Raw genomic sequence first — 12,441 nt, 5'->3', positions numbered from 1 at the left:
AAGTCTTTCCCCACTCCAATCTTTCCTCCACAGTGATTTTTTTAAAGTGCAGATCTGTCACTTCCCTACTCAATACACTCTAGTGGGTGCTCTATTATCTCCACGATAAAATGTAAAGTATTTTGACATTTAGAACCCTTCGTATATACTCGAGAGAGACCAAATAAACAGAAAAGACCCATATGTACAAAAAAAATGTTTATAGCAGCAGTTTTTACTGTAGTAAAGAACTGGAAATAAAGTGGAAATAAATCAATTGGGGAATGGCTGAACAAACGAATACAGTGAAATACTATTGTGGGGTAAGAAATGATGAAAAGAATGGTTTCAGAGAAACTTGGCAAGACTTATAAACTGATGTAGAATGAAGTAAACAGAACTATGAGAACAATTTCTATAATAACAGTATTGTAAAGACAAACAAGTTTGAAAGATTTAAGAAATCTGAATAACCATTTATATTTCCAGAGGACCAATGATGAAGCGTGCTACCCACCCTCTGACAATGGTGATGGATTAAAGGTGTAGAATGAGACCCTTTTTAGACATTATCATTGAGGAAATTTATTTTTCAACTATGTATATTCATTATAAGCATTTTGTTTTTCTTGTATTTTTTTTTAAGTGAGGCAATTGGGGTTAAGTGACTTGCCCAGGATCACACAGCTAGTAAGTGTTAAGTGTCTGAGGCCGGATTTGAACTCAGGTACTCCTGACTCCAGGGCCGGTGCTCTATCCACTGTGCCATCTAGCTGCCCCTCTTGTATTTTTTAATGGGAGGGGATGGTTGTGGGAGAGAGAAAAACATTTTTGTTATTTGAAAAAATAAATTTAAAAATATAAAACTCACATATACCTCCAAAGAGGCCAAAGAAAGGACTCATATGTAGACAAATATTTATAAGTGGGTTTTTTGTTGTAGTAAAGTACTGAAAACAAAGTATGTGCTCATCAATTGGTAAATGTTACAACAAATTATTGTATATTAGTCAACAAGCATTTATTAAGTACCAGTCATGCGCTAGGCACTGTGCTAAGTACTATGCCATCATGTGAACAAAAATGGAATATTATTATTCTGGAATAGTATAGTATTCCATTATGTTCATATAATCATATTCAATATATTATTATTTTGTTTATTGTTTATATTAACATATCAGAATATTACTGTGCTACAAGAAATAAGAAAAAAAGACGAATTCTGATAAATCTGGGAAGACTTAGATAAACTGATGCAAAATGCAGTGAACAAAAACAGGAGAACAATGACTACGAATTATAAAGAAAGACAAATTTGAGAGACTCAATGTCCAACTACACTTCCAAAGAACTAATGAAGCATGCTGTACATCTCCTGACAGAGATGATAGATTTGAGGTGCAGATTGAGACATACATTTTGGGGGCAGCTAGATGGCGCAGTGGATAGAGCACCGGCCCTGGAGTCAGGAGTACCTGAGTTCAAATCCGGCCTCAGACACTTAACACTTACTAGCTGTGTGACCCTGGGCAAGTCACTTAACCCCAATTGCCTCACTGAAAAAAAAAAAAAAGAAAGAAAAGAAAAAAAAAGAGACATACATTTTGGGGCATGGTCAATGTATGAATTTGTTTTGCTTGACCTAGTTTGTTAAGAAGGATTGTTTTAAAAGTTTTTATTATATACAATATATGTCTCAGTAATGCAATGACCTAAAAATACAAATGGTGTCCACTCTTAATTCCTGTACACTTAACACATGTCTAGTTGGCTGTTGGACATCTTCAACTAGATGTCCAATAGACATCTTACACTCAACATATCCAAAAGAGAATTCATCTTTCCTCCAAACCATCTCTTCTTCCTAACCTTCCTATTACCATTAAGGGTGGTGTCATCTTCCTACTCACCCAAGATGACTAGGCAATTGCTCTTACATTAAATGTCTTAGGCCATTCACTTACCCAATTCTAACTTTTCTCTTATTCCTAAAGATGTAGGGAGAATGCAGAATAAAAAGACACTTGGCCAAGTGGAGACTAATAGGTACTAATGTACCTATTTGTCTGAGATTCTTGCCTCAGTGGAGATCAATGTCTCTCACTTATTCGAGGTTGGGGAGAGCAGGAGAAAGAAGTCCACTCTCCTTGAGCTCAGGAATCTCTCCAGTTGCTTTAAGTCTCTTGAGGGCTCGTTAGTCTTCTTCAAGTCATTTCAGATGCTTCTGTCTTCCAGGTTCAAGAGAGAAGATGGAAGATGCTAACCCTGCTTCAGGTTGCTGAAGGAAAACTTCTGGAGAGAAGCCTACATGAGAGGAGCTAACAGTCTCCATCATGTCCACTAGAGATTTAGGGGAGTTTCCCCTTGGTGGGATCTGAGGCTCTCTTGGTTAAGCTGAGTTACCTTGCTCAAATGGGAGAGCTCCTTCACTCTGTATTGTCTAGTACATATTCTCCTAAGTATACTTTCTCTGACTTCTATTTTGCTACCAATTCAGATAGAAAGGGTTTTTTGCTGGTTGTGTCCATTGTGGAACTAGTATTCAGTGGGATGGGAGTCAAACCTTGGATATAAAGCTAGGGGTCTTGCTTCCCTTATTAATAAAACAGCACCCTAGGGGCAGCTAGGTGGCGCAGTGGATAGAGCACCGGCCCTGGATTCAGGAGGACCTGAGTTCAAATCCGGCCTCAGACACTTAACACTTACTAGCTGTGTGACCCTGGGCAAGTCATTTAACCCCAATTGCCTCACCAGCACCCTTATTAATGAAAACAGCAGAAGTTAGCTTGAACTAAAAAATTACATCCCTTAGACTAACAATCTTTAAGGGAGCAGAGAGATGTTATTTTATTTGTTTGTTTGGTTTGGTTTTTTTGTGGGGCAATGGGGGTTAAGTGACTTGCCAAGGGTCACACAGCTAGTAAGTGTTAAGTGTCTGAGGCTGGATTTGAACTCAGGTACTCTTGAATCCAGGGTCAGTGCTTTATCCACTGCACCGCCTAGCTGCTCCCAGAGAGATATTATTTTAACTCAGTACCCATTCTCTCTGAGGAGAGCAGAGTGACCTCTGGACCCAATCTCCTGCTTCCCTTTCTGGAAAGAATTAAAGTCTCCCTTGGAGAATGGTAAGAAAAGAAGAGGTTAGAGATGTCTATTCTGCCTCTCTTTGAGCTCCACAATGATATCCCCATGTTACATGTGGGGGATAGCTCTCATCACATGAACATTGACCATTCTATTTGACTAGTTCTGTTACCTCTGTATACTTACTATAGTCATCTCCTGGCTGTTTTCTCATTCTTCTTCATTTCAAACACATTTTTTAGTGTTTCTTTGGATTTTAAAGGTCATTTTAAAAGTTCATTTGCCCTCTATTCATGTGCCAAATGTGGTGGCTTCATCATCATTTACAGTAAAAAGAATTTGTTATAAATAACTGCAGATCTTTACCAAGTTTTATCTGTTATCTTCCTTCCAGTTTCACCCTTAGATTCTTTCAGGATGAAGATATTTAGCCTATCCATAATCACAATGAAAGGCTGCTTGGTATAGTAGATAAAGAACTGGTTTACGAGTCAAGAAGAGGGAATCAGCTAGGTGGCTCAGTAGATAAAGCACCTGCCCTGGATTCACGAAGACCTGAGTTCAAATCCGGCCTCAGACACTTGACACTTACTAGCCGTATGACCCTGCGCAAGTCACCTAACCCTCATTGCCCTGCAAAAAAAATAATAATAATAATCAAGAAGACCTGGGTTCAAGTCCTGTCTCTGCTACGTGTGACCCTGCATGTTGTACAGGTGCCAAGGTACATTGACAGAATTTCCTCATCTAAGAGTTCTCCAAACCAATAAAATCACAGTTCTAGGCCCTATCTTTCTCTCTATAATTAAAAAATTTTGGTCTGCCTTTGCATATAGGGAAAAGCCAAGTGGATATATGTAGCAGCACCTACCCCTTACAAAGGAACAGCAGAAAGGACAGGTACAAAGGCATTAATTCCCAGATTCCATTTTGAACCCCCATCTCCTAGTGTTCTGGCTTAGGTTCCTTCCAGTGTTTCTTTCTTCTTCTTCTTCTTCTTCTTCTTCTTCTTCTTCTTCTTTTTTCTTTTTCTTTTTTTTGTGGGGCAATGAGGGTGAAGTGACTTGCCCAGGGTCACACAGCTAGTAAGTGTCAAGTGTCTGAGGCCGGATTTGAACTCAGGTCCTCCTGAATCTAGGGCTGATTCTTTATCCACTGCACCACCTAGCTGCCCCCCCATCCAGTGTTTCAATTGTCAAGCTAATGTTTAAAATGTAAACTCATTCACATATAATATTTCATAAATTTGTCATAAATGGACTCATTTGCCTCCACCCAGAGGGAAAATGCTCAATATATGCTTCATTTCCCCTTTAGATTTTTATCTCCCTTCACATGACCCAAAAGGAAAACAGTCCTATTAAAAATTAACATAAATTTACTGCATGAAATCAAAATGAAAAGGCACAGCATGAAACTTCTAAGCAACTGGGTGCCACCCTGGCAGGTGAAAGGTCTGCAATCTCTACCTAATCTCCTCTGGGTATTCCCAGCCCCCTCAAGCAATATATAAGTCATCATTTATAGTCATGTCAAGACATGACATACAGGACAGATACAGAATGAACTGGAGGCAATCTCAAAGGGAAGGCATTAGCGTTGAGGGATGGGGAGGAATCAGGAAAGGCTTCTTGCAGAAGGTAGTATTTGAACTTGGATCTTGACAGAAGCCAGGAGGTAGAGGAGGCGAGGAAGGAGAACATTATGTCTGGAGGACAGCCAGTGAATAGGTATGATGATGGTATGGGGAAATGGCAGTTGTGTGGCAAGAACCTGAGGAGGGCCTACATTGCTAGATCATTGAGTACATGGAAGAGAGTCCATTGTAAGAAGACTTTAGAGTAGGAAGGAGCCAGATTATGGAGGGTTTTATGTCAGAGGATTTTGTTTGGTTCTCAAGGTATTAGGGAGCCACTGGAGGTTTCTGAGTAAGGGAGTTGCATGTTTAGACCTATTCTTTTTTTTTTTTTTTTTGGTGGGGCAATGAGGGTTAAGTGACTTGCCCAGGGTCACAAAGCTAATAAGTGTCAAGTGTCTGAGGTCAGATTTGAACTCAGGTCCTCCTGAATCCAGGGCTGGTGCTTTATCCACTGCACCACCTAGCTGCCCCCTTAGACCTATTCTTTAGGAAGAACTCTTCAGCACCTGAATAAAGGATGGATTGGAGCAGAGAGAAACCTCAAGATAGGGAGACCAGTTAGGAGGCTATTGCAGCAGTCCAGGCGTGAGATGATAAAGACCTCTGCCAAGGTGATGGCTGTGTCAGAGGAAAGAAGGTGTTGCAAAGGTAGAGACATAGTCTTTCTTGAGCTCTCTGCAGCATTTAACTGTGTCTGCCACCTTCTTTACCTTGTTACCAGGTTTCCATGACAGTGTTCTGTCCTAGTTCTCCTCCTTCCTCTCTGACTACTTCTCAGTCCTCTTTGATGGATCTTCATTCAGGTCATGCCTACTAAAGGTGGGTTTTGCCCAAGGAGTTGGTGAAACAGACAAGGAAAACTGATACCATAAGATGCTCATCAAGTCAAAGGAGAATGATCAACATTGTCAAATGCTGTAGAGAGGTTGGGAAGATGACGACCAGGAGATTGAGTAATAAAGAGGTCATTGGTGATCTCTGAGAGAGCAGTTTCAGTGAAGAGTCAGGGCCGGAAGCCAAACTGCAAGGAGCTGATGTGAGAGTGGGTGGTGAGGAAGGGTTGTGTGTTTTTTTTCTCCCCTAGAACAGCTTCTTCCAGAGCCCAGAAATATGTCTCAACTTCTTCAAAATCTTGAGAAAATATATGTTCCTCTCTCAATTCTTGTGTCACCGGGACCCTTTGGGAAGTCCTTTCTGTTGTCTAACCTTTTCCCTCCTGCTAAAATGTTAGCCTCTTCCTTCTTTTTCTGCCCTCCATAGAGATGAGAGCCAGTGTAGCACCTCTCTTTTCAGAAACCCACATCCCAGCAATTTATGAGTATGGCCAACAGTAGGGGACTGGAGGGAAGTGTGGCTATGTTGAAGGAGGGATGGATCAAATTGTTAGGCAATTGTCACTCAGCAAATGATGATTTGCCAAGAGATACTATCGTATAAAGAGGTCCTGGGCTGGGACTTGGGAAACCTGGGTTCTTATAGTCTCTTTCAATAACTTGATATATGACCTTAAGCAAGTCAATTCCCTTCTCTGGCCTCAGTTTCCATATCTATAAAGTAAGTGGAGTGGGACTTTTTGTCATTTTCACTCATATCTGACTCTGTGACCCCATTTGGGGCTTTCTTAGCAAAGATACTGGAGTGGTTTACCATTTCCTTCTCCAGCTCAATGTACAGATGAGGAAACTGAGGTAAACAGGATTAGGTGACCTGCCCAGGGTCACCCATCTAATGTCTGAGGCCAGATTTGAACTCAGGAAGATGAGTCAGTCTTCCTGACTCCAGGCTCTGCATTCTGTACACTATAGTGTCACCTAGCTGCCCTCTCTGAACACTGGGGATGGCTCTTAGAGACTTAGCTTCCCTCCCATTGAATCTTGACATTCCAAGCACTTGAGAACAGGGAAGGTTCTTGGGAGAAGGGAAGAGAAGAGAGGTACTATACTGTAATGGAAGGCAATCCTGACCAAGTTAGTTCCCTACTCAGTGCCTCAGTTCCTTTATCTCTAAAATGAGCCTGTAGGACTAGGACTAAAAGAGGCTGTACATAGCAGATTTTGGAGTGTAGAAGACCTAGAAAGTCCCGTCTCTGATAATATGCTACCTGTTTGACTCCTCAGTGTTCTAGGCAATTTCTCTAAGACTGTAAGATGCAGAGTAGATGCCTATCTGCTTTGGTAGAGGGAGTTTCCACACTAGGCTTTCCCTGTGCCAGTGAAGGGGGCAGCTAGGTGGTACCAAAGTGCACAGAGTACTGGGCCTGGAGTCAGGAAGACCCATCTTCCTTAGTTCAAATCTGACCTCAGAAACTCACTAGCTGTGTGACCCTGGGTAAATCACTTAACCCTGCCTGCCTCAGTTTCCTCATCTGTAAAATGAGCTGGAGAAGGCAATGGCAAATCACTCTAGTATCTCTGCCAAGAAAACCCTAAATGGGTCATGAAGAGTCTGACGACTCAAAAACAACTGAACGGCGTGCCACAGAATTCACAGATCTGGTCCCCAGAAAAGTCCGTGACTCCAAATGACTACTTGAGGGCAGAGCCTGTGTCTTATTCATCTTTGTTCCCCTACGTTATGGAGCACAACACCTCCCACATAGTAGGTGCTTACTATTTTAGAATGTCAAGACATTTTATTTCTGGTCTGGCATGCAGTTCATAAGCTTAGCCAGCGGGTGGCAGTGCCTCTCCAGAAACAAAAACAAAAACAAAAATCCAAAAAAACCCCACCATGGGGAGAAATTTAAATTTTAGATGAAAACAGGCAGATCTTTGGAAGAAACAGCAGAAGAACCCTTTCTTTTTTCTTCCTTTCCCTACCAGCCAACCCAACACAAAATCATGAGCAAACCAATTTAACATGCACCTTCACTACTAGTCCAAAGTACATTTGTAACGGGGAGCCCGAGAATTGCCTTCTTGCCTATTTGAATTGTTATTTTCTCATGAGTCCACAAGATAAAAAGAATGAGTGGTGGTTGACGAGGCTGCTGAGGATCACCTTTTCCCTTTCTGCCACGGTTAGAGGTGACAAAGGAGGGGAAAATCGACATAACCCACAATACCAGTAACTGGCACGAGTTACCACAGATAAATCTCATAGCCTTCCGGTGGGAAGGCAGAAAGGGTTTCTAAGATCTGGGGATGAAAACACCACCTCAACTGCCTCTCATCCCACCCTATTCCTTCCTCTTCCTAAGCTAAGGAAGAACTCAGGTGTCCTGGCACCCAGTCCAGATCTGACCAGGAACTCTGGCTCTGTTCTTTGCTGGTTCACTGAGTAGCCCATCCCAGATTTATTATCCTGAACCTCTCCTCCCTGGCTTTCAAAGATCTGATCATCAAATTTTATCTTAATTAACATCAGTGTTGGGGGTGGGGGTGGAGGTGAAGGGAAAGGAGGCAAGGAAGGGGAACTGGAAGGGTATAGATGAAAGTGTATGAGAACACGTTGACCTCACTCTCTCCCCTGGAATTCCAGCTTCTTATCTCCCCCTTCTAACAGTGGCTTTTCCCAGTCACTCTTCCCTTCTCTGTTTCAGGGTGGGGGTGGGGGAAGAGGAAGTTTGACATCCCAGCTGGCGGGTTCTGAAAAGGGCATTTTCACCAGGGTGGTTGATGTTGGACTGCTGGGCTGTGTCTCTACAGAGACAGACCTAGCAGAGGGAGAGTCTGGAGCAAAGGAAGGTAACCTGGAGACACGGACAGTACTGAGAGCAAGCAGAGTGGGTGAGCAAAGGAGCTGGAGGTCTTCCTCACCTTCTGTGTTCCACTTAGGCACCAATTCCTCAGCCCAATGCCAGGCAGCGTCTGAGAGGGTGCTGCTCCTTGGACACTGGTGAAATTGCTAAATGACCCTTAAAACACCCTCCCACCCCAATCCAATTCCCCTCTCAATCGAAAAATCACCTTCAGGCGAAGGTAGGGGGAGACACAAGACAGCAGGTTGGGGCAGATGGAGTCTGGTTATCTTTGTACCATCTTCATGTCCCCAGGAAAGAAGCCCGAGGGGGTAATCCCTCTCCTTCACCTACTCTTTTTTCCTCTTCCGCTTGAACTCCCTTTCCTTACCCCATCCCTATGCAATTCTTTCCTCAGCTTCTCCCTCCTATTAGATAGAGATTCTGTGATCCCTGGGAGAGTACGGGGAAGCTACCTACTTTGTCCTGCCCCACCTATCACCAACCTTGACCAAGAGGGAAGGAGTGGTGTCCCATCTACATCTCACTCCTAATGATGTAGGCGTGGCCTTGGGGTTGCTGGCAGGTAGATTGATTCCATAAAAACAGCATAAACTCAGAGTTGCCTGCCTGGAGAGACAGTGCCATCTTCTTCCAGCTTTCACCTATCCCACTGGCTTTGCTGTTTGGGCAGAAGAGACAGCTGGTACCCTCAAGATGTCCACACTCAATGTTTCCACCCCACTGCCTGTGTCCTTCTGGACCAATGCCTCCAATGATGAAGTGCTAAGCATGGATGATGTTGCAGTAACAGCTGATTACCTGGTGCTTAGAATCATAGTTGCCCTGGCCTATGGACTGGTGGGAGTGATAGGCCTCCTGGGCAACCTGGCTGCGCTATGGGTGTTAGGTGGGTGTCATCAACAGGCCTCACGTCCAACAACTGACATCTTCATCTTTAGCTTGGCATTGGCCGACCTGGGGTTGGCACTCACCTTTCCCTTTTGGGCGGCTGAGTATGCCCTGGATTTCCACTGGCCTTTTGGGGGCATTCTCTGCAAAGTGGTTCTGACGGGCACCGTCCTCAGCATCTATGCTAGTGTCTTCCTCATCACTGCTCTCAGCATTGTCCGATATTGGATGGTGGCCATGGCTGCTGGACCAAGAACTTGCCTCTCACCCTCCCGTGCCTTTGGGACCAGCCTGGTAGCGTGGGTGGCTGCAGCTGCTGCAGCAATCCCCACAGCGATCTTTGGGGTTGAAGGTGAGGTGGGTGGAGTTCAACTGTGCCTCCTTCGTTTCCCTAGTATTCGCTGGCTGGGCGCTTACCACTTACAGAAGATCGTGTTGGCTTTTGTGGTGCCCCTGAGCGTCATTGCAGTGAGTTATATGATGCTGCTGGCATTTCTCAGGCGGCAGCGACTGAAGCAGAGGGACAGAGTGGTGGCCCAATCCATCCGGATTATTATTGTGTCCTTTTTCCTCTGCTGGTTCCCTAACCATGTTGTCACATTCTGGGGGGTCCTAGTGAAGTTCAACATCGTGCCTTGGGACAGGACCTACTATGCCCTTCACACCTATGTCTTCCCCATTACTGTCTGCCTGGCCCGAAGTAACAGCTGCCTCAATCCTGTGATCTACTGCTTCCTACGCCAGGAGTCCCGCCGGGCATTGGGCAAGGCCCTGAGAAGTCTGTGGGCACGGTTGCCTGGTGGAGGACAAACCCAGCCAGAGCAAGTAGCCCTTCAGAAGATGAGGCCACGGGACATGGTGGATACCCCTAAGTGCAGTGGGCTTTCTACCACCCTCACTAACCTGGATAAGAGGGGTACAGAAATAAGAAAATCCTCCACCACCGAAGTTATAGCTCCCTCTCCTCCCAGCATCTACAGGACACCAGATCCTGGCACCTAAGTGTGGGGAGAAGCTGCCCATAACTCTGTCAAGCCATAATGCCTTGGGAAGTTTGATCTTTGATCCCTAACCTCCCTCTAGGGTGTCGATGAGTCCAAGGCCCAAGGCAAGGTTGGATGGGTGCCAAGAAAACTTAAATCTCCACTTGTTACTGGGATGGGAGTTGGGGGGGGGTGAAAGGAAGGAGGAGAGAGTTGTGAATAAACTTTTTGTTTTTCTACCATCCATCTCTGTGTTTCCACCTCGCCCAGTGGCACCACTGCTGGGTCTGGGGAGGTGATCTTGACTACTTAGCCCTTCCTGACCTCTTCCTACAGTGGGAACTCTTTCCTCACCATGAAGAAACCCTCGGTATGTCCAGTTCAAAAGAGCTGACAGCTGTGACTCTCTACTATCCCCTCCCTCTTCCTTCCCACCTTCAATTCAGATTCTTTCAACAGTTACAGCTAAAATCCACCCCCCAAACTAGAGTGTCCCCCTTGACTATGAACATTAGCTGTGACTGGACAATGCCAGGGTCACAGATTTACAGCTGTTAGGCTCTAGTCCAATCCCTTCGGTTTTGCAGATGGAGAAATCACATCATTACTCACATCATTTAAAACCTAAGTTAGGAAACTCAGATGTCCCCTAAACTCAATGCTTATTTGGTTCTAACATACTGACTATGAGAAACACAACCTGCAGGCTTAGGTTATCCCCATCCATGGGGATTACTGGGGTTACTGTAGGAGACTTGTTGCCAATAGGAATGTCCAAGTCTGAAATCCTCTAGGAACATTGAAAAGGGGGGGGGGAGCCTGAGTCCATAGCTTCCCATCTAGCAGCAATCTCAAGTGCCAGCTGGGGCAGGGCGGGGCTAGAGGGTGGGGGTGGGAACAGGAGGAGGGAGAGCAGTAAATAGCTTCTGGAAAATAGTCATCTTCCCCTCCATCCTCTCCTCACTTCCCTTGTATACCCCAAAGAGACAAAAGGTGGGATGGAGGGTAAGAGGAGCTCTGAAATGATGTTTTATTCCCTGAAGACCCTCAGAATATGAATGAAATGAATGTGCCCCTCCTAAAACACTTGGTGGATTCTTGGGGGGGGGGGAGTGAAGCTGGAAGGATAGCAATCAGAAGGATTATGAACACAGCATGGGGGGTCGGTGCTGTGGAGGCCTTTAAATTGTAAGGGTGCCAGAACAGGGAGATACGAGAAGGTATGAGAAGGTAAAGGAGACCCCTTTGTTTTCTGCAGGTGTGTTGACAGGGTTCCTACTGAATACCCCCAAATGGCAAAGGGAGTAGGGCAAATGACCTCCAGGTAGTCCCAACCAACTTTGTCTCTAACTAGTTGCTTGGCAAAAAGTGAAGCATTAAACAGTCACCCAGTTTGCAACTTGTTACCAATGAGGCATAATTGGTGTTTCTCTTCTTGGTATTTAGTTTCCTCTTTTCTGCGTTGAAGCCCTGCTCCAAAACTCATGTTCATTTTTTTTTTTTTAGTGAGGTAATTGGGGTTAAATGACTTGGCCAGGGTCACACAGCTTAGTAAGTGTTAAGTGTCTGAGGCCGGATTTGAACTCAGGTACTCCTGACTCCAGGACCGGTGCCCTATCCACTGCGCCACCTAGCTGCCACCCATGTTCATTCTTAGTCAATTCAAAATGGAAAATTCTCCCCCCACCCCTTAAGTGCTGCTCTTTCCCTAGCCCATCTTTTGATGGATAAGCACCAAGTACCAACTAGATACTAGCTCCTCCAGGGGCACCTCTGCTTTATGGCAAACAGATTAAAACAAGGAGCAAACTGGGGGGGGGGCTGGAAGGTGGGAAGGAGGAATGCAGAGGACAAGCAGCCTTAGACTGGGAACTCTATAAGGGAAGCAATTGGGCTCCTGGTTCCCCAAAAAGCATAAGAGGAGGTGGGGCGATTCTATAACAAGGAGATTTTTTAAAGTGGTGTAAGGAGGAGGTGATGGGGAAGAGGTTAACTGCCCTAGATTGGGAGGGAAAACACTGTTCTCTAAATACTATGTGACCTTGGGCAAGCCAAGGGTTTGGGCAAGCTCTTGGCCTCCCTTATCTGTAAAATGAAGGGCTAGGACCAAGTGTTGAAGGTCCTTCTAGCTCTCCCTTGAATCTAGGACAGAATGGGGAGGG

The 12,441-nt window shown here is 44.8% G+C and overlaps 1 protein-coding gene across 1 annotated transcript; it reads left to right on the top strand.

Annotated features, from left to right (window-relative positions):
- The first annotated feature begins 9,101 nt into the window (after positions 1-9,101).
- RXFP4 (relaxin family peptide/INSL5 receptor 4) lies at positions 9,102-10,298 on the top strand. Its single transcript, XM_044003219.1, has one exon. It carries the CDS (start codon positions 9,102-9,104, stop codon positions 10,296-10,298), a length of 1,197 nt encoding a protein of 398 aa, XP_043859154.1.
- The last annotated feature ends 2,143 nt before the right edge of the window (positions 10,299-12,441 follow it).

This window comes from Dromiciops gliroides, chromosome 4, assembly GCF_019393635.1.
Source record: "Dromiciops gliroides isolate mDroGli1 chromosome 4, mDroGli1.pri, whole genome shotgun sequence".
In the NCBI taxonomy this organism is placed as follows: domain Eukaryota; kingdom Metazoa; phylum Chordata; class Mammalia; order Microbiotheria; family Microbiotheriidae; genus Dromiciops; species Dromiciops gliroides.
The sequence above is the reverse complement of the archived record's forward strand: the minus strand, read 5'-3'. Positions and strand labels throughout refer to the sequence as shown.